The 21,829-nt window shown below is 34.5% G+C and overlaps 1 protein-coding gene across 2 annotated transcripts; it reads left to right on the forward strand.

The window, feature by feature from the left end:
- The first annotated feature begins 430 nt into the window (after nucleotides 1–430).
- LOC121738488 (RUS family member 1) lies at nucleotides 431–19,747 on the forward strand. 2 transcript variants are annotated; one of them, XM_042130558.1, is made up of 11 exons: nucleotides 431–634; nucleotides 1,002–1,122; nucleotides 3,164–3,325; nucleotides 10,090–10,228; nucleotides 11,723–11,880; nucleotides 12,415–12,556; nucleotides 12,869–13,077; nucleotides 13,956–14,212; nucleotides 18,548–18,746; nucleotides 19,475–19,584; nucleotides 19,642–19,747. In XM_042130558.1, exons 2-10 carry the CDS (start codon nucleotides 1,044–1,046, stop codon nucleotides 19,582–19,584), a joined length of 1,455 nt encoding a protein of 484 aa, XP_041986492.1. In that variant the 5' UTR covers nucleotides 431–634; nucleotides 1,002–1,043; the 3' UTR covers nucleotides 19,642–19,747. The 2 variants fall into 2 exon arrangements, with proteins under 2 accessions (XP_041986492.1, XP_041986493.1); XM_042130559.1 differs by lacking the exon at nucleotides 19,642–19,747 and having other exon boundaries at nucleotides 431–548; nucleotides 19,475–19,629.
- Nucleotides 19,748–21,829: the final 2,082 nt, after the last annotated feature.

The raw sequence follows: 21,829 nt of genomic DNA on the forward strand, positions 1-21,829 counted from the left end.
CCCGTTTTTACCCTTTGGTTACGACTTACGGAACCATAAAAATGACCAAGGAGCTCGCGAAGATGCTGATTCTATAAAGATTGGACGCTATTGCAGAAATAGTGTACATTCATCGTATCCATTTGTGAAATTCCCATTCATAATGAACAAAATTTTTCTTTTATAATTTGTGGGGGGATTTTTCTTAAAATCCCGAATTTTGGGGGGATTTCGGGGAACACTTGGGGAGAAACCGAGTTGGCCGTCTGGCAACACTGCGCCAGACGGCCAACTCGGTTTCTCCCCAAGTGGGTGGGAAGATGGGCTTCAAAGTTTGAGCAAACTTTGCACAAATAGGAAGCTCAAACTTTGAAGCCCATGTCTGGCGCCGGCTTTAGGATTAGTGATTAGTTACGGTCTACGATTTACATTTGTTTACATTTTACAAAAATTAATACTAATTACTAAACTCTATAGTGAATAAACTTAATTCTAATCGCCGTAAGCAATAATCTGGTGCGACTTTATTAGGAGTACATGCTTATTAATTTTTTGCAGACAAAATCTAAGTAAGTAAAATTAAAAATAAGGCCCACGACACTGCTAGGACCTTCTTGATTATCCAGATCTATCTTCCATGTAAATAAATACAAAGGTAAATATTGAAACGGTATTCAAAAGTTAATACCGTACGTCATATTACAAACATGCTTTTACCACCCATGTTTAAGCTTGGTTGTCTTAAAATCCAATCTAGATAATATTGGTCTTGTACATTGTCCAAATCTGCTATTTTATCTAAACAATAACTTCCTTGTTTGCAAAACATTTTAAAACCTGGACGATTAGAGTCAAAAAGTACATTAATTATTGTTTTGACATTTCACGAGAATACCATTTTATTGTTTGGTAAGAAAAAGACTCAATGAAGCAAGAAACAGTGATGGGATTAATCATAGACTTAATATATACTAGCATTATAGGTTTATGGGATTAATAATACTTGTGACATTTCTATACAGGTTTAGACCAAAAACGTCAGATTTCATCCGAGTGTAAGCAAAATGTTACATGACGGTGAAATATTATTGAATGAGAGATACGGTTCATCATCGAAAAAGAGGCACTATGTTATACCACCAGGTACTACCGCCATTCATATAATAGCTTAATTTTTTAGAAAAAAAATTATTTATTATTTACAGGATATTGTATGTTATATTAGTCACTAACTTGAATAATTAGATAAGGCACTGTTTTGTAAATATATTAATCACTGGCTTAATAAATAGTTTATTCCATTATATCTCTTGTTTAATACTTATACAATATTCTATGAGTGAAGTAATTACTCTTTAACAACCGTTCCCAATATTCAATCTATCTCTGATTTGACAAACAACCGATCGTAGCTCTAACATCGAATTGACATAAAATATATTATGTCTCTAATGTCTAATGTCAGCTACTCCTATCTCTAGTAGGGCATTGGGAATTATATTGGGAATGGCCGTAAGTAGTGTAGTGCCAGAGACTTGTCATTGTACCTTGCTTAACAGAGTGTGAAGATCACGGCATACTTATCAACTTGGGAAAGGATTGTCACCATATTGTCACAAGCCATTCAGTTTTTAACCCCCGACAAAAAAGAGGGGTGTTATAAGTTTGACGTGTCTGTCTGTCTGTTTGTCTGTGTGTGTATCTGTCCGTGGCATCGTAGCATCCAAATGGGTGGACCAATTTTGATCTAGTTTTTTTTGTTTGAAAGCTAACATGATCGAGAGTGTTCTTAGATATAATTCATCCTCATCAGCCTGTTCAGTGCTGAACAATCAGGGTTTATAATAATAATAATAATAATAATGGCTCCCACACCGGTTTCGGTGACGGTGGCCGGTTTCATTGAAACCAGGCCAGCTACGCAGGAGTAATTTTATAGTGCCCAAGTGTGTGCGCAGTACACAAGAGCACTCTCTATTCCTTTACTCTCATAACCCTGTGGGATGGAAGACCGACACGACCGGCGAGAGATCAGGCGCAGGACCGACTTTTTTTACATGCCCATCCGACGCATGGATCATCTTACTTGTCAGACAATCAGGTGATCAGCCTGCATTGTCCTGACCAAACTTGGAAATAGCATGTTTCCAACGCGGGAATCGAACCTACGATCTCCGAGTTATGAGCTGCGCTCTATTAACCACTAGACCACGGAGGCATTAATCAGGGTTTATCTGGTTCATGAAAGGCCGTTGGCAACTTGTAGTCGTTTGATGGGTTTTATATTTCATTCTAGTTCGTGACATTTGTGAATATACAATATACGTATACACATAATAATGGAAAGTTGACCTGGTGCTGCAGCATCACCTGATAATCAATAGGATATCCAACTCCTCGCCAACTTAGAGCAGAGGTTTCGTGTTTGGGCTCATTTTAATTGAGACAACCAGTAAGAATTAGATAAACAGTAAATATGTACATGCTGCTGCAGCATCACCTAGATTCTATAGGAACCGAGCTTCGTATGAACCCAAAGTGGAGGTTTCATGTTTGGGCTCATATTAATGGCCTCATCGAAAAGGACATTGATAGAATATGGTAATTATGAGAATATGATTGTGTTGATAGGAATTATTCTGCACTATTTAAACGAACACAAGTTTTATAAGTATGAAATAAAATTAAATTAATAAATTTAAAAAAAAACCCCGCCAAACAACTTTAAAAAGTAATGAAATAATATTAACTGCCTTTAAGTTCAAATAATTCCTAACTTGTGTAAAGTAATATTTAAGTCCATAATTGTTGTTAAGGTGTGTCGGGGGACCGCTTATGTAGATGTTTGATTTCACATAACAAGTTTAAGGATCAATTCACAGCGAACTGAATCGAGATAATCAGCGACTTGACGGTTGTAGATTGTAGTTTACTTGGTGGTCTCCCAACACACCTTGACAACAATTATGGACTAAAATATTACTTTACACAAGTTAGGAATTATTTGAACTTAAAGGCAGTTAATATTATTTCATTACTTTTTAAAGTTGTTTGGCAGGGGTTTTTTTTAAATTTCTTAATTTAATTTTGTTTTACTATCTTCTGCAGCACCCATTTTAACTCACCAACTATTGATTGGCTGATACCATCATGTTCTAATAATATGTATTTGTATTTATTACAGATCAAGCTAAAGTAGTTGTTGTTGATGATGAGAAGTTTGCTGATGTGTCGGGCTTGTTAACTAGAATATTCATGCCCCAGGGTTACCCAAACAGTGTGAGCAAAGACTATGTTGCCTACCAGATATGGGACACCGCTCAAGCATTCTGCAGTACTATTACAGGTAATTTTTTATTAACTGTACTGATTTGTGTTTCTGGAAAGCTAGTATGATTACTAATCTGCTATTTACATTTACAAACATTAAAGGTTTATAAGAAACCAATGAGATAAAAATTAGTTTTCCTGAATGGAATGTTACAATATTATATTGTTAAAATATTATACTTATCATAAATTTTTCTGCATACAAAATTACAATACTAAATTCCATTTTAATTGGTTGAGCCGATACTAAAGATACGTAACAGAAATATTCGGCTCGTTCGTTTTAGTACGGACAGATTCTTGTTTCGACAGATTCTTGTTATGGCAGATTCTTGTTATGACAGAAGTATCATGACCAACAAAAGTAAAAACTATGTATAGTACGGGAGCCCTAGAACATTTTTTTTATTACTATCAAGCTAACCTGTTAGGGTTCTGTTACTTGGTTGACTACTGAACCCTAAAACAACCCTAACAAGCTGTTTTTTTTTATATTGATAGGGTAGTTATATATAATTTAAGAGTAACATTGTCCTACACACCGCACCTATTCTATATTATAATATTTTATCTATGTTGCAGTAACTACTGTTACTAAACTTTTAGTTTGCTAATTATTAATAAGTAACCAAAATATTATATCTAAGATGCTGTATGTACCTACTGTTTTAGGTTAGTAATAGACTGTACTTAGATAACTTTTATATTATGTTAATGTCACCAATGCCTTCAAGAGTTGTTTTATTATAAACTTATATACTTACTTATTTTTTAAAGTAGCTTTAAATACAATAATATTTTGTCACATTATGATTAGTAAGGATTTTTATAATTTTTATGTTTTTAAGTAAAAGTAAGGTGTCCATTGAAAATCAGCGCTGCGGATCCGTTCGCAACATTGCTGAATGGGAACCAATTTGGTATTACATAGGATAGTATTAGTAGTTAAGAATTATTTTTGTAAGATGCTAAATACCAAATAAATTTATTTTTCTTTCTTTCTTTCTTTCTACAAATAGAACAATACATATTTTAGGACCATCAATTATTCAAAGTATGAAATCCTTTCTATCTCTGTTAAAGTCGGTGTTGCCGGCCGGAAACACCGAGTGTGAACCAATCAGTGAGGCCCATTCACGGCAGGACTGCCGTGCAGTCCTGGCGTGAATGGGCCTCTTTAGCGTAGTCTTACTTTCGAGATTTTTCGCAAATAAAAATGTTGTTCGTCTTATCAAAATGAAGCTACTACTAAACTACTAAAAAATTTGCTTGTTAATAATTAAAAAAAATGTTCTAGGGCTCCCGTAAGTAGTAATTTATGGACGATTCCGCTAGAGACGACCCTCAACACGAATTTTTAAAGTATAGCATTTGTTACATTTTTTTATTGAATTATAAATAAAAAGATGTATATTTACTAGCAAAAGAACTTTTATGAGTAAAAATTGTAATTTGAATGATTTAGAGCATTTTGAAGTGATATCATCTAACGGCGCGAGAAAAACTGCTTATGCCACACATGATCATTTTTACTCTAAATCACTATCTCGAAGTTAAATTTTAATACATAATATTGACTGTATAATATAAGTTTCTATTTCGTTGCAAAAAAAAACAACAATTTTGAAATAGTTTTCAAACATTATTAAAGGAAAATTGCCATGGTTGCACCCGCGATAAAAAAGGCACAAAAGTTTAGTTTTCTCGCTAAAATATGTTGTTAATAATTTAAAACTTTGTGAAAGTAAGGAGAAATGTGAGGGAAATTAGAATTAATCATTGTAACAAACTATTTTATTATTTTTAATACAAAAACAGAACCTTTAAAGTGGTTGCGCCCGCGATCGAAGCAGTACAATTGGAAATGCAACAAATTATTTTTTGACTATTCTAGTGATTTTCGTCTTATTTCATATCATTTAGGTAAACAATAACGTTAGATTATATTTGTTATTATTACTTTACATGTAATTGGGCATTTTCAAAAAAACGTGTACCCTTGCAAAAATATGTCTATATTTTTTAAGGTCATTTATTTACCTTTATTTGAATGTCATATACAAGGAAAAATATTGAACTAATGGAATAAGTTAAAAAGAACGCTGAAAACGTTATATTATTCTGATATTATTGAAACAAAATCGAATTTTCGACGAAACAGATTCCGTTGTGCGACTAAATGTAAAATATAATTTAATACAAAAAAATACAGCAATAAATGGATTTCTTCGTTAATTTAATCTAGTGAAATGCATCTTTAATTGTTTATTAAAAAAAATGTAGATAATTTCAAGGATCAACAAGAGTAGCAATTATTTTTAATCCATTGTGTGACTATGTGACCTACCCACTAGCTAATTTTTCATTTTTTTACATGAGTAAGTAATATTTAACATATTTAAAGAAGTTTTTATAACACAAAAACCTTTTATTTAAACATTTTTATTGTTGCACTACTTATAAAAGTAAAAAATACTTTGATTTCATAGATTTAACTTCAATAATTAGAGGGACGAACATCTCATAATCATAAAGATGTGTTCACATTTCTACGAATTCCTAAGTTATTAATGACATCGGATTATATGCACGATCAAAGTGCCGAAATATCCATGCAAATATGCACGAAAAATGGTCGAAATATGCACAAAATATGCACAATCAAAAGTCATTTAATATTAATTTTTTTTTTTTTAAGACTTTTCCGGTAGTGACATTAATAAAAGCGCCAATTTTTATAATTTCATAAAATCCAGGATTTTTAATTTCTTGAAATAAAGACTTTTTATTTATTTATTATACGCCAATAATAATTTTCTACCAACATTTTCCGATTGCAATCTTAATGCCCATGGAAGTTAAACTACCGAAATATGCACTATCAACGAAAAATTGCCAAAATATGCACTATCGCCTAAAAGTGACATTATATGCATTTGCATATGCAAGTATGCAAATGCATATAATCCGATGTCTAGTTATTATAAATCTAAAAATATCAATGACACAAAATGATTTTCTACTTTACTGATAGAAAAGTAGTGGAAATAAAATTATTTAAAAAATAAAACTTTTAGGTACTTAAATTTTAAATATTTGTTATTGTTAAGTAAAGGCGACGCCTTGATAATTTGGCTGTAGCGATATCGATTTTTCAATGACTAAAGCTAAGAAATTAAAGTTCATTGTCAGTATTTATCATGTCTTTGTCTTTGATTTACTCATAGCATAACACGATTGGTCAACTTTTATAACACAGAATAATCAATCAAATAGACCTGTGTAAAAAAAAAGGAGTCCTATTTTTCCCTACAGAGGAGAGTGATTTAAGCTTCCAAAAATGTACATGGATTGGTTCAAGCATACACTTTAATTTGCCCATAGCTTATATGAAATGTAGGTATTTATGGTTTTTAAATTACGCGACAAAACTATTTTGTCGCTTACGCCCTTTCCATTTTTTGCTGTTCCATTGCTTGTTTTCTGTGAGAGGCCGGGCCGGCCTTTCATAGAAAACTAGCAATCTAAAACATATCCAAAACGGTTTTTTACTTTAACGCGGCGTCACCTTAACACATAAGTAATAAAAAATATATTTGTACGTTAATCGTACCAGTTTAAAAATCACCAATTTTCTTAATAAAATCTGTGAATAAAAAAATAATTTATTTAAAATGTGAACTAAGCCTTATGCTTTCCGCCTGTTGTGACTTGTCCGTTCCATTATATGTGACCATACGAAAAGTCACAAGTCGGAAGTCACGTAATATTACTTTCTTTTACTTTTAAAGTGTTTGTAAATAACCGATAATAGTTATCACAATTTAATTTTTTTTACTAAATACTAAGCTTATTTTGCAACGTGTTAACAGTAAAAACAGTTGGAGAAAGTATAATAATGCTTACAAAATATGGTCACTTATCTGAACAAATAAACCGTTCCTGAAGAACCACCCAACCTGCGTCCGCGTCTTGTAGCAGATTTTTAACTGCTAAATTCAAATTGAAGTTTCTCGATGTACAATGAAATATAGTGCTATCATTTAGTGCCGAAAATATTTTTGTAGTATGTTTATAAAACTAAAAAAAACGGTCACTAAACCGAACATTCCGGCCGGGTTGTTTTTTCATGATTATAATTTTAATTAATTTGTAGTTAAATTATGTTAGATTTTTCAATAACAAGACATTCAATTGATACATTAAGTATTTAGGAATCTAACATATGTTTTTTAAGTAACTTACTTTAAGAAAAAAAATAGTTATTAAAGATTTTGTTACAACTTCTGGGAAGGGGACAGGTGAATTTAATAGGTTTCGGTACTTAAAAACCCTTATAAATCTCATACTAAATAAAAATTTATACAAACGTGAATGTATTTTAATAAAAGAAAACTTGTTTTTGCTCCTACATTAAAATTACAAAATGTAAGTATGTAATTTTTTACAAATAATCTGTAGCGAAGTCAAGGGACAAGGTAAAAACCAGGGGTACACATTTTTTTGAAAATGCCCAATTACGAGATTTATAAAAATTTGAATGGAGTCACATCGTGTTTTATATTTTTCGAAATATTTCATGTAATACTTAACAGATTTTTCAAAATCATGATTTATATTCTTTTATTTTTAAATATTTTAGAAGAAATGCTACAAATGACAGGAAAAATCATTAATATTTAATATTTTTCTTTGAAAAAAATATTTTTACTTATAATTCGCCCATATTCTTTCAAATTATAAATATTAATTTTGAATTAAAGGTGTGCTGTAGTTTGGTTTTATAACAATACATCGAAAAAGGTTTGCTTAAGTTACATTATTTAATTGTTTTTAGTGATTTAGATGATTTCTTTTCTCAGATCGATAAATGACTGATAATTAAAAAATAATAAAATTTTAAATAGTATTATTACAATTTACTAATAATATTATGTATTGCATATCAAAAATGTAGAAATTAGTCGCAGACTTATGAATAAATTCAATTTCTTTAGACTCGTTGCGCCCGCGATATTCTGATGTTGCACCCGCGATCGTGAAAATTGTTAATAATTCCTAGTACTAATTACTTAAATTAATTGTATCTAGTTAAATCATTTCTTTGTCTTATACACTTTTAAAATATGGGTTAATAAATTACTAAAAGTTCCACAATTAGCAGTATTCTCAAATGAACCCGTCCGAGTTCTTAATAGAGGACCAATTTAGTTGCACCCGCGATAGCACTTCAAACATGTTTTGTGGCTTTTCTTAGATTTAATTTTAGTTTTCATTTACAATTTATGATTGAACTAGTTAAAATATATACCTTCAAAAGATAATTTATTAATAAATGTGTTTTATTTTGTCAGTAGGACGCTTTAAGTGCGTCAAAATGTTGCACCCGCGATAATGGAATCGCCCTTATGTTGGTTTATTTTAAAAATTAAATCTTAAACTATTAAAAAAACAAATTCTAACTAAATAAGAACCCGTCAACAACTGACTGGTGAAAGTCTTAGTCACTTATTTTTTGTGGGGGGTGGACAGAGTAGTAGTGGGTCCAGACAAATTAGAAGTAAAGGTGGACGGTGCGGAAGTGGGGAGGATAATGTGGAAGTGGGGGTTGACATGGTAGAGTAAAACTAGTGGGGGCGGACAAGTGTTGGATAGTTTGGAAGTAGGGGTGGACGGTGTAGAAGTGGGGGCGGACGGTGTGGAAGTGGGGAGGATGGCGTAGAAGAGGGGGCGGACGATGTGGTTGCAGGAAGGATGGTGTGGAAGTGGGGACGGACGGTTTGGAAGGGGAAGTTGACAATGCGGAAGTGGGGAGCATGGTGTGGAACTGTGGGCGGACGGTGTGGAAGTGGGGGAGGACGTGATACAAGAAAACTCGTGAGGTCGGATGGGGGGGAAAAGGTAACCTAGAACTAGGAACGTCCGCCCTCACTTTTACACTGTCCGCCCTTGTTCACCCCTCTTATTTGCCTCTCCCACGTCCACAATGTATTCTAATTAATTTGTAATTAAATTGATAAAATTTATTATTACTGAGTATTTAAATTATGACCAAGTCTATGCGACAGTAGTTGACAGTACTAATTCAGCCGAAACAAGAATCTGCCGTAACAAGAATCTGTCCAAACCAGAATCTGTCCTAAGACGAACGAGTCCATATTCTCGTAGGTAACTGATAGAAAGACATGCTTCTGAATTTATAATATTTGTGCGAATATAAGTAAATAGTTTGAGACTTTATATTCATCATATAAAATTGTTATAAAAGTATGTGACACTTTATTATCACATTTTTGTATTAATATGGGAACTCATTCTACTGACTCAGGAGTCAGGACTCTACTCTCCTCCATTAAAGCACCAAACAGCACATATATCTGTTTAGAAGGAATGAAGTATAGTAAAAGTGCAATTCTAATGTTTTTTCCATAGCTTTCCGGTCCTCATACATGGTTAAAAAAGTATGTTCCTTGGTGGTTGTACTTATGTAGGAAATCAGCCTAGGAATCAACTTCATTTTTTTTAACTGGCTTTGGCCAACCACACATTCCCACCACTGTATCTCCTGTGTCAAATCAAAATCAACTTCACTGATCATTTATGATATACTGTCAGTGAAGTTGATTCCTAGGCAGGTGGCGGACCTAAGTAATTTGGTCGCATTAAGTCAAACATCCAACTGATCACAGCTAATATTGTCATAAGCCGATCACATGGTGTAGGTCTGTCAACTGCGTAGGAATCAATTTCCTCGATGGTACATGTACATATTATTTTCAGGCACCCTGGCTACACAAGAGGTGTTGCGTGGGGTAGGTGTAGGAGACACTGGTGCCACACCACTCGCAGCCACCATCACTTGGGTCATCAAAGACGGATGTGGACATCTCGGAAGGATTATATTCGCGTACAGTCATGGGTTTGTTAAACTGTATCTAAATTGGCAGGCCACCTCTATACTGTCTAGTTATGCCTAAATTACAATAATTCATTCAGACATTTAATAGAATAGAGTAATAGACCATTGCAAACTTTTTAATATATTTTTTTCTTTATTTTAAATAATTAAGAGTCAACTACATTATTATGCAACATGATTCAAGACTTTTATAATACTCGATTATTCTGCTTGGTTCCTGGTCAAGTAAATCCAAAATATCGAAGTGAGTGGAAAAAAAAGAAAGTGAAATCACCAACCAAGAGACTTTCAATATCAAAGTACTAAAAGCACAGTATAGCAATATTAGTCCCTACAGTAACGAAAAGCCTTTGATGTCGCACGTTGCCGCCACCGATGTAGGTACCGAGCAGATATGCCAGGGTTGCCACGGAACGAGAAATAAAATAAAAATAAAATATTGTGCTTGTAATGCAAATGTTATCATTTAATCTGTTTAATCAGCGTGTTATATTTACATAATATCATGTCGTACTGCCAGATATTTACGTGAAACTTTATTTTTAGATGATTATAGTTCTCTTAAAAATTTAATTAACCCATCAAGCCACATAAGCTCACCGGTGTCCTTTTTAGTCCGCCCGCACATTATCCGAATTTCTGATCACAAAAATTCGGACGCCCCGCCCCGCTCATACATTTTGACACGTCAGAAATTCTTTTAGTATGATCGGTCTACAACAAAATGTATGAACAGAGTGCGTTCCGCCGGGCGTCCGAATTTTTCTGATCAGAAATTTCGGATAATGTGCGGCTGGGCTTAAGGTGATAAATATAAAGGTAAATGATTTTTATTTTAGTTTTATGTTATTGTAAAATATCGATAAACATATCGATAAATTTGATTCAAGCACTAGCGTATATGTAAAAAAATTTGATGAAAAATTTTTTCTTCAAAATTTGTGTAATATAAGAACAATAGTACCTTTAGTTACGCAAAATATGAAAGTAAAAGGGAGGATTCACAATATTTTATTTGAAATAGAGAACTAAAGACAGAATATAGCAAAAATAAACATATCGTAGCAATTAGGACATGAAGATTAATTACCTGTAAAATGTATATTTTTCAGGATTATTCTTATGATTTACACTGCAGACACTTACAGCACAAGTCACAATTTTTAAATATAATAATATTTATTAAAAATAACAAACAAATTCAAGAATATATTGGAAATACCGAAAGGGCATAAAAACGACTGACGACTTTTGACGACCTGTCAAATAAAAGCGGTTACAATTTTCATTAGACTGCCTCTCTCTTTTCATCTTGTTATAATTCCATAAAGGATTTTCTTCTCTCTCGCACTCTTTGTTGGTCTTTAGCATTATAGGTTTATGGTTTCACTACTGTAGGGATATGTCATATTGCTATACTGTGCTAAAAGTCTCATGGTTTGTACAGTTCAAACCATGAGACTTTTAGCACATGATAGCAATTTTTTCTTGCAGCACATATTTGGATGCATACAGTAAGAAGTGGAGATTGTATGCAGATACTTTGAATGACGCCGCTATGTGCATCGAGATAGCACTACCCTTGTTTAAGAACTACACAACATTTGCATTATGTGTCAGCACTGTTATGAAGGCAATTGTTGGTGTTGCAGGTTTGTAGCTGAGTTTGTTGGTCACCACTATAAAATATAAATATTGTATAGGGTTTAACAAAACGAAGTGATAACACTTTAGGTGTATGTCCCTTTAGATAAAGAGTTTACTGTGAAAGTAGCAGCTCTAAAAGAATTACTTTTTATTACTGTGTGAGCTAATTCAGCAAAGCAAGCAAAGTTGGGTGCTAGTAAATATCACGTAGTTTTGTTTCATCCTGTATAAATAATTATCTTCTGTGTGTGAGTGAGACTTTCTAATCAAATCAAATTCAATAATTTCGACCTTTTGCAGTTATTCCTTTTTTTGTGATAAAGATTTATATATATGTATATTTAAAAAACTTTTCATAAATAAGTTACTAGTTAAAACTTTAGTCTTAGACTGGCCACTGACGGACCACAAGTTCAGGACTGACTGTTCTAGAGCGGTTGCGTTGACATTTGCACCGAACTACTGGAGCGGACCGTGTATTGCGGATATGAATTTAGTATGAAAACTAAACTTAAATTAATAATTAATCCTCATTTAAGGTGGTGCAACCCGAGCCGCTATGACTCAACACCATGCGGTACGGGGCAACCTAGCTGATGTATCCGCTAAAGACTCCGCACAGGAGACAGCTGTTAATCTTGTCGCTTCAATCACCGCACTACTCATTATAACACTATTTGGGTATGTTCTTTTAATAGTATCATTATGGTTACCAATCATAATTCATAAGCAATATTATGTAAAAGACCGCAGCGCTTTAAATAAATTGTTTCATTTGCCTCTAGCCATGACATTCTCTTGTACGTTTTGTGTCGCGTAGCAAGTTTTACCATACAAAAGTGAAAAAAAAATTTGGACTTTCAGTGGTGTTACTTTCACAGTGAACTCTCTACAAAGAACACGTACACACCCTCAAGTATTATCACTTAGTTTTGTTACACCCTGTGTATTCGTAGAAGGCTTCATCCTAAGTTAAAAAAAAAATTGTTCCAGAAACTCCATCTTCATATTCATCATGATGATAATACTCCACATCGTCTTCAACTATCTGGCAGTTCGAGCCGTGTGTTTGAGGACATTGAATGAGCCGCGGTTCCTGCAAGTCATTGAAACATATTTGAGGAAAGAAATGGTTCCAAACCCCTGCGAAGTGAACAGAACCGAGCCGATTATATTCTACCAGCTGGGCACTAAGCTACTAGGTAAGTAATTAAACAAATATTTTTGGAACGAAGTTCCTTATCGCGCGTTGCGAAAGGGGGCTAGACGAAAAGTTGTAACGAAGTGTCGTGTGTCGCGTTACATACGAAAATGTGTGTAACTCTGTCTCTCTCTCTCTCTCTCTCTCTCTCTCTCTCGCATTGAACAGTGTGGTGTAGCGACGATTTTTTTTGAGTGTATACAGGTTTTTTGTACATAAGAAATAACTTCGTTCCATCCGGGTGTCCCTTGACACCTCTCAAGTTTTTTTTAATTAGAAATAAGTATCAATATACTTAATGAACTTCGACTCTACCTACCACCGGTTCGTGAACTAGCCCAGCGAGAAGTACCGGCGTAGAAACTCGCTCGGGGCGACCTTTTACTTAAAAGATGGGTTTTTTAAATGAAGACGTAAATTGATGTAGTGGACTAATATTTTGAAGCATAAGGGCAAATTTTTTTTTTCTTATAATTTGAACAAACCTTGTAACTTGCCTACTACATCATTATTCAGGGTAATAGATCAGGCTATACATAAAATCCACATATTTTTATTTTAAATCATTTTCATGGTCCTAAAGTCTCGATGTATGCAAAAAACAAATAGTTACCTACTTCATCCACTTACGTCTTAAAATATGAACATATACGGGATGCACACTATAAACGATTTGGTAAGCGGTCATGGGCGCCGGCAGGGGGGTGCCAGAGGGCGCACTTGCACCCCTCGGGATCAACAGGAATTATTGAAATAAAAAGCATTTTGTAACCCTATTACCATGCCGTACAAGGATAGTTCGTAATGTCGTAATGTCGTTAACACGACCTAATTACGTTGGTCTACTGTTTGCCTATGAATCATTTTATTTTATTTCAGATCTAAAAATATGCGGTTTTCAAATTCACCTTGGGCAGTCAATGAAGCAACTAATCAAGGACGTGCCTAAAACGTCTGGCCTGAAACTTATAAAGGAGATATATAGTGATAGAAACTATATTGTATACCCCAGTATGAATCAACGTTTGATGTGCGTTTATATAAAAGAAGGCGCCACGGTTGATGATATATTATGCTCGTATTTTCATGCTGTGTTGCTGTCTATTATAACATGCACCATCAATGATCATGAACTGGTAAGTATTATTAGGCCCCACCATAAAACACAATTTCATAATAAGAAATTTAAAAACAACCCTCGATTTATTAAGGCGAGGATAAACCCCAATTTGTTATTCCGTGACTCCCGGTTTACCTAGATCCAATATAATAACAAAAATGTAAAAAATATGAGATGTAAAGCACAATATTTATAATACCTTAAACCATAAACATTTTAATAAAACACAATACTTTGGTTGTAATTAATTGACAAACTCACCTCCGACAAAAATCCATTTCATTAAAATAGAAGTATTAACTAGGAAAATTATACATTTTATCTGAATAAATTGTTAGTAAATCTATATTAAAATCTTCTGAACCGAACAATTTTGTTTCTTAATATTTATTTCCAAAGATATTAAAAAAAAAACATGAAAAATAGAGAAGATCCGCCCCTAGTAATTACAATTTTATGCTAAGCTAAAATGAATCTTATTGCGATGCGTATACGCTTGGTCTTTGGTTGTGTGCAAGGTTATCGTTTTGGATTGAGATTGATCCCCGTCTTAACCGATTCAGTGCGGATGTCACGGGAGCCGTGTCGTACGCGTTTTTAACGTGTGGCGTATGACACGGGAGCCGTGTCATTTGAAAAACTATTGTATCTCCCTCAAATTACACTTTAGAAGGTTCTGCTCCGAACAAAACCGTCTAAATTTTCTACGTAAAACAAGCTTATAGACTTCCTCTCTGAATATTCTGTGAATTGAAAAAAGTAGGTGCTGTCTCCTTTTTTAAGCCCACCGTACATTATCCAAAATTTCGGATCACTAAAACGTACGCCCACCGGAACGTACTCTGTTCATACATTTTGTTGTGGACCCCGCATACTATCAGAATTCTGACGTGTCAAAATGTATGAGCGTCCGACTTTTTCTGATAATAAATTCGGATAATGTGCGGCCGGGCTTTTTAGTAGTAAACTTTTAAGTAAATAAAGAAGTAATATTGGGAGTCCTCATGGTTCCCATCATCAGATCACCGCTCTTGTGAACATGGTACCAACTCGGAACCGGATCAATCGGAACAAATACCCTATACAACAAAAGAAAAATTTTGAAAATCCGTTCACAAACGGCGGAGTAATGGTTGAACACACATTAAAAAAATATCCACAGCCAAACGTATAAGCTCCTCTTTTTTGGAAGTCGGATAAAAAATATTAACTACGAAGTTCTTTAAATTTATCTACGAACGTATTATTTACTTTGGAAACCCAGATCTATTTAATATAGGTAGGTACTCATTTTTCTAACTTTGAAACCTACAAAAGGTTTGCAACATCTGAATAAAAAAATCGCTTACCTGCCATTTTCAGGTTTACACTTAGTAAAACTACTCGAAATCAACTTAAAACAACGTAGCCTTCCGCAAACAACAATGGTTTGGGTTCAATTAAATAAATTAAGTTAATGCAAGCGTAAAAAACAAAAAAAAAACCATAAAGCTTTTTGAACGTGGTGGATGACACGGTAGCCGTGTCATCTACTTCTATGGCGTATGACACGGCTCACGTGTCACGGGAAAATTGTATGCCGCCACGACTGAAAGTCTTCAAAAAGGTGCGCCGCATTGAATCGGTTAAGGGTTAAAAGTCTATTGACTGCATCATAAACATATTGAACAGATAAAATTACTGGAAGTAAATAAACTCAAATTTTCCAGCGAGTTTGACATGTATGTCTGTCTGTGTTCGTGACATCGTAGCATCCAAACGGGTGGACCGATTTTGATCTAGTTATTTTGTTTGATAGCTGACATGATCGCGAGCGTTCTTAGAAATATTGCATCACCAACCAGCTCTGGATTTATGTACAGGCAGTAGAGGCAGTGGCCTATGGGCGACAGCGTCCTATAATGGCGGCAGAGTTCGTACTTATGAGCGGCAAAATTAATGTGGCCTATAGGGTGTTTTTCGACAAGCCGGCCCGGCACCGGCCCGACGCCGGGGCTTTGTTTTTCCACTTGCCGGCTTACGCTGGCGGCCGGTGAGTGTAGGGTTGCCAGTTGCCACTTGCCAACCATACTCTATAATAACGTATCTTACTTTATTTTTGATAACTATACTTTAAACTTTTACATACTAATAAAGTAATACTTTATTTTGAACCTTAAAGCCCGCAGACAGGTATTATCGGTTAATAATATCGCTAGCGATATTGCGATAATGCGTCCCGATTCCTTGCACACAGCTGCGATTTTATCGTCCGATATATTTTCTTACGTGAGAGCGCCGCGCCCGCGCCGCGACCAGCTACTTTTAAAACCCACTAAATTTCAAGGAAAACTCCCTAAAAATACAAATATTTATCATTTGGGGTACGTAACGTACGTTCCACAAAATTATTATTTAAGTTTATTTATTTAAATTTAAATGTTGATTGTCAAAAAAGCTTTGTAACATTTAAAGGCAACAAAAAATTGTTAGTATGTGCAAGCACACAAAAATACGTTTTTAAAACAATAAAAATATATATATTTTTTTTTTGCCCCTAATACTTTATTTTTTTTATCCAAACTAGTTCATACGTGTTTTTGTTGTCAAAAAAAAAATACCGGCCTTTCACCAACCCGCTCAATACTGTAAAATTTGGATCTATTTTATGAAAGATTATTAACTATTAAGTGACATCCCAATACTAGATGACGCTCGCAACTCCGTTACGCCAAAGATTAATCACGCGGGTAGTGACTTGTACCTCCATACGAAATTTCAGCAAAATCGATTCAGCGGTTAGGGTGTGAAGAGATAGCAAGTAGACCTGCGAATAATAGAAACTAAGGAAACGTAACTCCCATCTTTCAACCGTTTTGAATTTGGTTCCTATTCGCACATCACACTAAAATATGGCAATAGCAACGAAACACTAATAGTATTGGATCCGACCGTAAAATCCTGCAGGAATCGTTTTTTTCGATCAAAATTTTAAAATAATCTTTAGAACGTATAGAATGGATTAATGTTGGGTTGCCTTGTCAAAAGTAGCCGCAAGTACCTCTAATTAAGTTGAATGTTCATGAGATAAATGCATAATTTGTTTGAATATTTTTTTCAATAAATTTTCCATCATTTGAAAGAAAATGACGAGACAAAATAAGGTATAAATGGTTGCCAGCTCTAAGTCGGCCGCAACCTAGGGTTGCCAGCCCGTAAACAGACATAGTTCATCATCAAAATTGAAGCATCGATTTTTTTAATAATTTTGATACAAAATTAAAGTTTTATGCATTTTGTGCATGAATATCCATGGTTGCCAATTGCACGATAGCCGCAAACTGGGGTTGCCATCACTTTTGTTTAAGACAAATGTTCAGGCCTACAATTATTATGCCTGGGAGAATTTGAGGACGCCGAGAACTCGCAAGATTGCAATTTTTATTTAACAGGCGTTTTTATTTTTATGTGTAGTATCCTGTCATTCCCCAATGTCATTCCTTCTTAGTTCTTATTTTTCCATTGAATACACGCAAGTTTGTATTACGGCTTTCATTTTACTCAATTAGAGGTACTTGCGTTCTAAAGATTATTTTAAAATATATTTGATCGAAAAAAACGATTCATGCAGGATTTTACGGTCGGATCTTAGGATTTAACGCTCAAAACGAAATAAAGCCGTTGACATTAATTGTCATTTCTATATTTACACAAAATTGTGTACCGAATACATGCATAAAGTATGCATACTTTATGCATGTATTCGTATTCGGGTCACATTTTGTAGACTCGTGGACAAATTTTTTGACACAGTTAGTTACTCTTCCTTAGTTTTTATTGAAGTGAAAACTTCTTTAGCGGCGTTGAGCACTTTTGTGGGATGGGTAAAAACTGTAAAACTCGCGTCAGATTCTCGTGCTGATCGAAAAACCGTAAGACGGTTGGAGAGTAGTGTTGTTACATCGAAATCGATTAATTGAACAATCGATTGTTTTTTTCGATTGTCGATATTTTTTAATCGATTGTAAGGGTTTCGATTAATTAAAAAATCGATTTTCATAAAAAATGGGTTAAAAAATTTAATCGATTGTAAGGGTTTCGATTAATTTAAAAAATCGATTTTTTAAAAAATCGATTTTCAAAAAAAATGGGTTACTTTAATCGATTGTAAGGGTTTCGATTAATTAAAAAAATCGATTTTTTTTTAAATCGATTTTCATAAAAAATGGGTTAAAAAAATGCACAACGTTAATAATCAAGTTTTTACTTCTGCCGGCACTCCCGGAGTGCAACCCGTCTTTTATTTTTTATTCGTAGAGGCAGACACACTTCCGCATTTATAATATTAGATATGGCTTTTTATTTGTTTCAGTTTGTGCTCCGGAACTTACCCGACGGAGAGCCCAAGTCGTTTGCTCAGTTATGTCAGATACTACAGGAGGCGGACTGGAGTAGAGTCCCACGACAGGACAAGGGGTTCAGTTACGGACCCTCTGAAAGACTGCTGAGATTCGTCAACAACACAGCCAGCCAAACATGGCAGAGTTTTAGGATAGGTCTCACGCATACAGGTATGTGTATAAGATTCAAAGACTACTAGCATCCAAGTAGTAGGTATACATCACCTTGGTATACACCATACGTAATACATAAGTCATTTAATGATTTTCACCGAAAAAGTATGGAAAGGCTACGTCAAGAGCCTTAGAGCTATAACTCACCGGGACGCCATCGCGACGTAGCCAGTGACGTTACCATGTCAGCTCTACGTCGCTGCGAAGCGCTGTTTTTAAACTTAACTTGAATAAAAACAACGCTTTGCGGCGACGTAAAGACGCCAGACGTTGTTTGGACGTGGCCATGGTAACGTCACTGGCTACGTCGCGTTGGCTTCCCGGTGAGTTATAGCTCTTACGATATTATGAACTCGATATTTGGCTCATGTCATGTCAAGTCCATACAATTTTGATTTCGACGAAGAAGAGTTTTCGACAATTACATAGTATTTTGGTCGGTCTATAAAAAAGAGATAAAGAAGACGCGTTGGCTAACCCGTGGCGACGCTAATCCGAAATCTGTACATATTATAAATTGTAATATTGACATGTGCTGCCACCTACAGCACTTTTTTTACACAGGATGTAGCAAAAGAAAATGATGATACATACATGAAAATGTGTTTGGTTCTCTTAATAAAGTAAATATATATATACGGGACACACACCATGTATTTAGCTAAAGTATTATAACTTAATTTTATTACCTGCATTAATAATAACTTTATTATTATTAATTTCAGGTTGGGACATGTCCAAGCATTTACTTATAGTCGACGAATGGCGTATTTATGACGCACGCGAGGAATATATGCAAGACAGAAACGACGAAAACTCAGAAACCGACTTATAGAAAAGTACAAAAAGAAGACTAAATACATTCTTATCCTTATAATAATAGTATTTTAAAAAGATAATTTAACCGACTTCAAAATTCTACGTAATTGTGAGAATCAAAATTCCTTATCTCTAAAACTACTGAACTGATTTTGATAAAACTTGCAGTATTCCCTAAGTTGAATAATAATATAATAGTACAACGAAAGAAGAATTACTTAAATCGGACTTGTCTTTCCGAAGATATGCAAACACAAACATAAAAACATACATACACTTTTGTTTGGCACATGTGTTTAGACGCTGATATAGGCGCAGCGCAGTCGACAGACTATCCGTGACGCACTTTTTAGTCTGTGAAAATAGAACCTATGCAATTATAGTCTGTCACGAAAGTGAAGAAATAAAAAAGAGACAACATCGTAGAATCATCTCTTTCTTGATTTGAAAGGGATGATACTACGATGTTGCCACTTTTTAATTTCTTCACTTTCTGGGCAGACTACATATGCAGTAATACGACGTGCAAAAAGTCCGGCGCGTTACTGCATATAATTGCAAAGGTTATATTTCTACAGACTAAGGGAGATGGCGCGGCCTTGCCGACTGTATGGGCGCCGCAGACTCGATCGCACAAGAAGTCTGTCGTCTGCGATCTCCCTAAAAAGTGCATCACGGATAGTCTGTCGTAATAATATAATATACTAAAACTGGACAGGACAGTCGAATTGATAACCTCTTTTTTTAGGGTAAAAATGGGACCCTATTACTGAGACTTCATTGTCAGTCCGCCTGTCCGTCTGTCTATTACTGACACTGATGAAGATGAAAGTATTAATAAGAAAAAATTTAAATAAAAACGCCAACGATTGACGATCTCTGACTAGTAGCATTTAATTCTAAAATAAACGGCCATGCATAAAATAGAGCTCAACATGTACATTTAGACTAGGGAATTGTAATTACAGTATAATAAATTAGTTTTAACGTGTTTTTTAACAATCCTTACAAGCCGCGACTGGCGCGTCATTGGCCTCACTAAATCTTTTTAAATGACGCGCTGGGCGCGGCAGGGGCCACGAATCGGTTAAAATGTAAAAAAATATCAGTGTCAAATGGCATTTAATGATTTAATGGTATCTCTGTTTGATTTTTATAGAGGGCGTAATATAGCACTAAGTTAAAATACTTTAGAGTGTTCATGTTTTCCTTGTATAGTGTCCACTGTAAAAAAGCTTCGAAAGTTAATTTTGACTTCTGTTTCTATGAGACATGGCTGAATGTCATGAATTCGCTTATAAAATATGTAATAAAAAAAAACTTTCAGCGCTACTACTTTAACAGTGAACTGGAAAGTAATAAGTATTCGGAACGTGCACGTCAGTAGTGACATATTTCAAACGAAGTTTTAGGGGCATGTGTCAAAAAATAAACAACAAGAGTTTGTTTATTTTGTAAATATTATAGTAAATAAAATATATTTAGAACAATAATTAATGGTATTTGAGTTAGATTTAGTTAAAAACTACTTATGGAAAATGAATATAATCATTAAAACTGGTTTTGAAAGTGTAAAACACTCAATAAGTTTCAAGGCCCAATCTATGCTAAAAGGAAATAAATTGGTGTTAGCAGGACATGTACGAGGGCTGCTATTTATGTATCCGGAATTAAAAAAAGAAACAAACATATATCATTTAATATGGTTTTATTGCTTTTCAAAATATTCGCCGCGATGATCGACACACTTTTGCATACGCTGGAACCAATTTTCATAGCACTTTTTCCATTCTGATTGAGGTATCTCCAAAACGTGCATTTTGAACGCATCAACAGCCTCTTCGCGGCTCGAAAAACGTTGACCACGTAATTTGTTCTTCGTGTATGGAAATAAAAAGAAATCGTTAGGTGCCAAATCAGGGCTGTACGGCGGATGACCAGTCAATTCGATCTTTTGACCCTCCAAAAACTGAGTTGTTTCAGATGAGGTGTGACAGCTAGCATTGTCGTGATGTGATATGATTCTGCGTTGTCGGTTGTCCTTTCTTATTTCTTCAAAGACTTCTGGTAAACAAATGGTCGTATACCATTCAGAATTAACCGTTTTACGATTCTCTAATGGCACTGTAGCCACATGTCCATTAATTCCAAAAAAACAGGCGACCATTTGCTTCAAAGTACTTTTTGCACGAGTAACTTTTGTTGGTTTCGGCTCATCTTGGAACACCCACACCGTTGACTGTTTTTTAGTTTCGGGGTCA

This window comes from Aricia agestis, chromosome Z (assembly GCF_905147365.1).
Source record: "Aricia agestis chromosome Z, ilAriAges1.1, whole genome shotgun sequence".
Taxonomy (NCBI): domain Eukaryota; kingdom Metazoa; phylum Arthropoda; class Insecta; order Lepidoptera; family Lycaenidae; genus Aricia; species Aricia agestis.

What these genes read in the sequence shown, in the direction of transcription:
- LOC121738488 (XM_042130558.1), top strand. Translation starts at nt 1,044, where the DNA reads ATGTTACATGACGGTGAAATATTATTGAATGAGAGATACGGTTCATCA. An exon ending in CCATCAATGATCATGAACTG is followed by an intron (nt 14,213 to 18,547) that starts GTAAGTATTATT and finishes TATTTGTTTCAG; the next exon opens with TTTGTGCTCCGGAACTTACC. An exon ending in GATAGGTCTCACGCATACAG is followed by an intron (nt 18,747 to 19,474) that starts GTATGTGTATAA and finishes TATTAATTTCAG; the next exon opens with GTTGGGACATGTCCAAGCAT.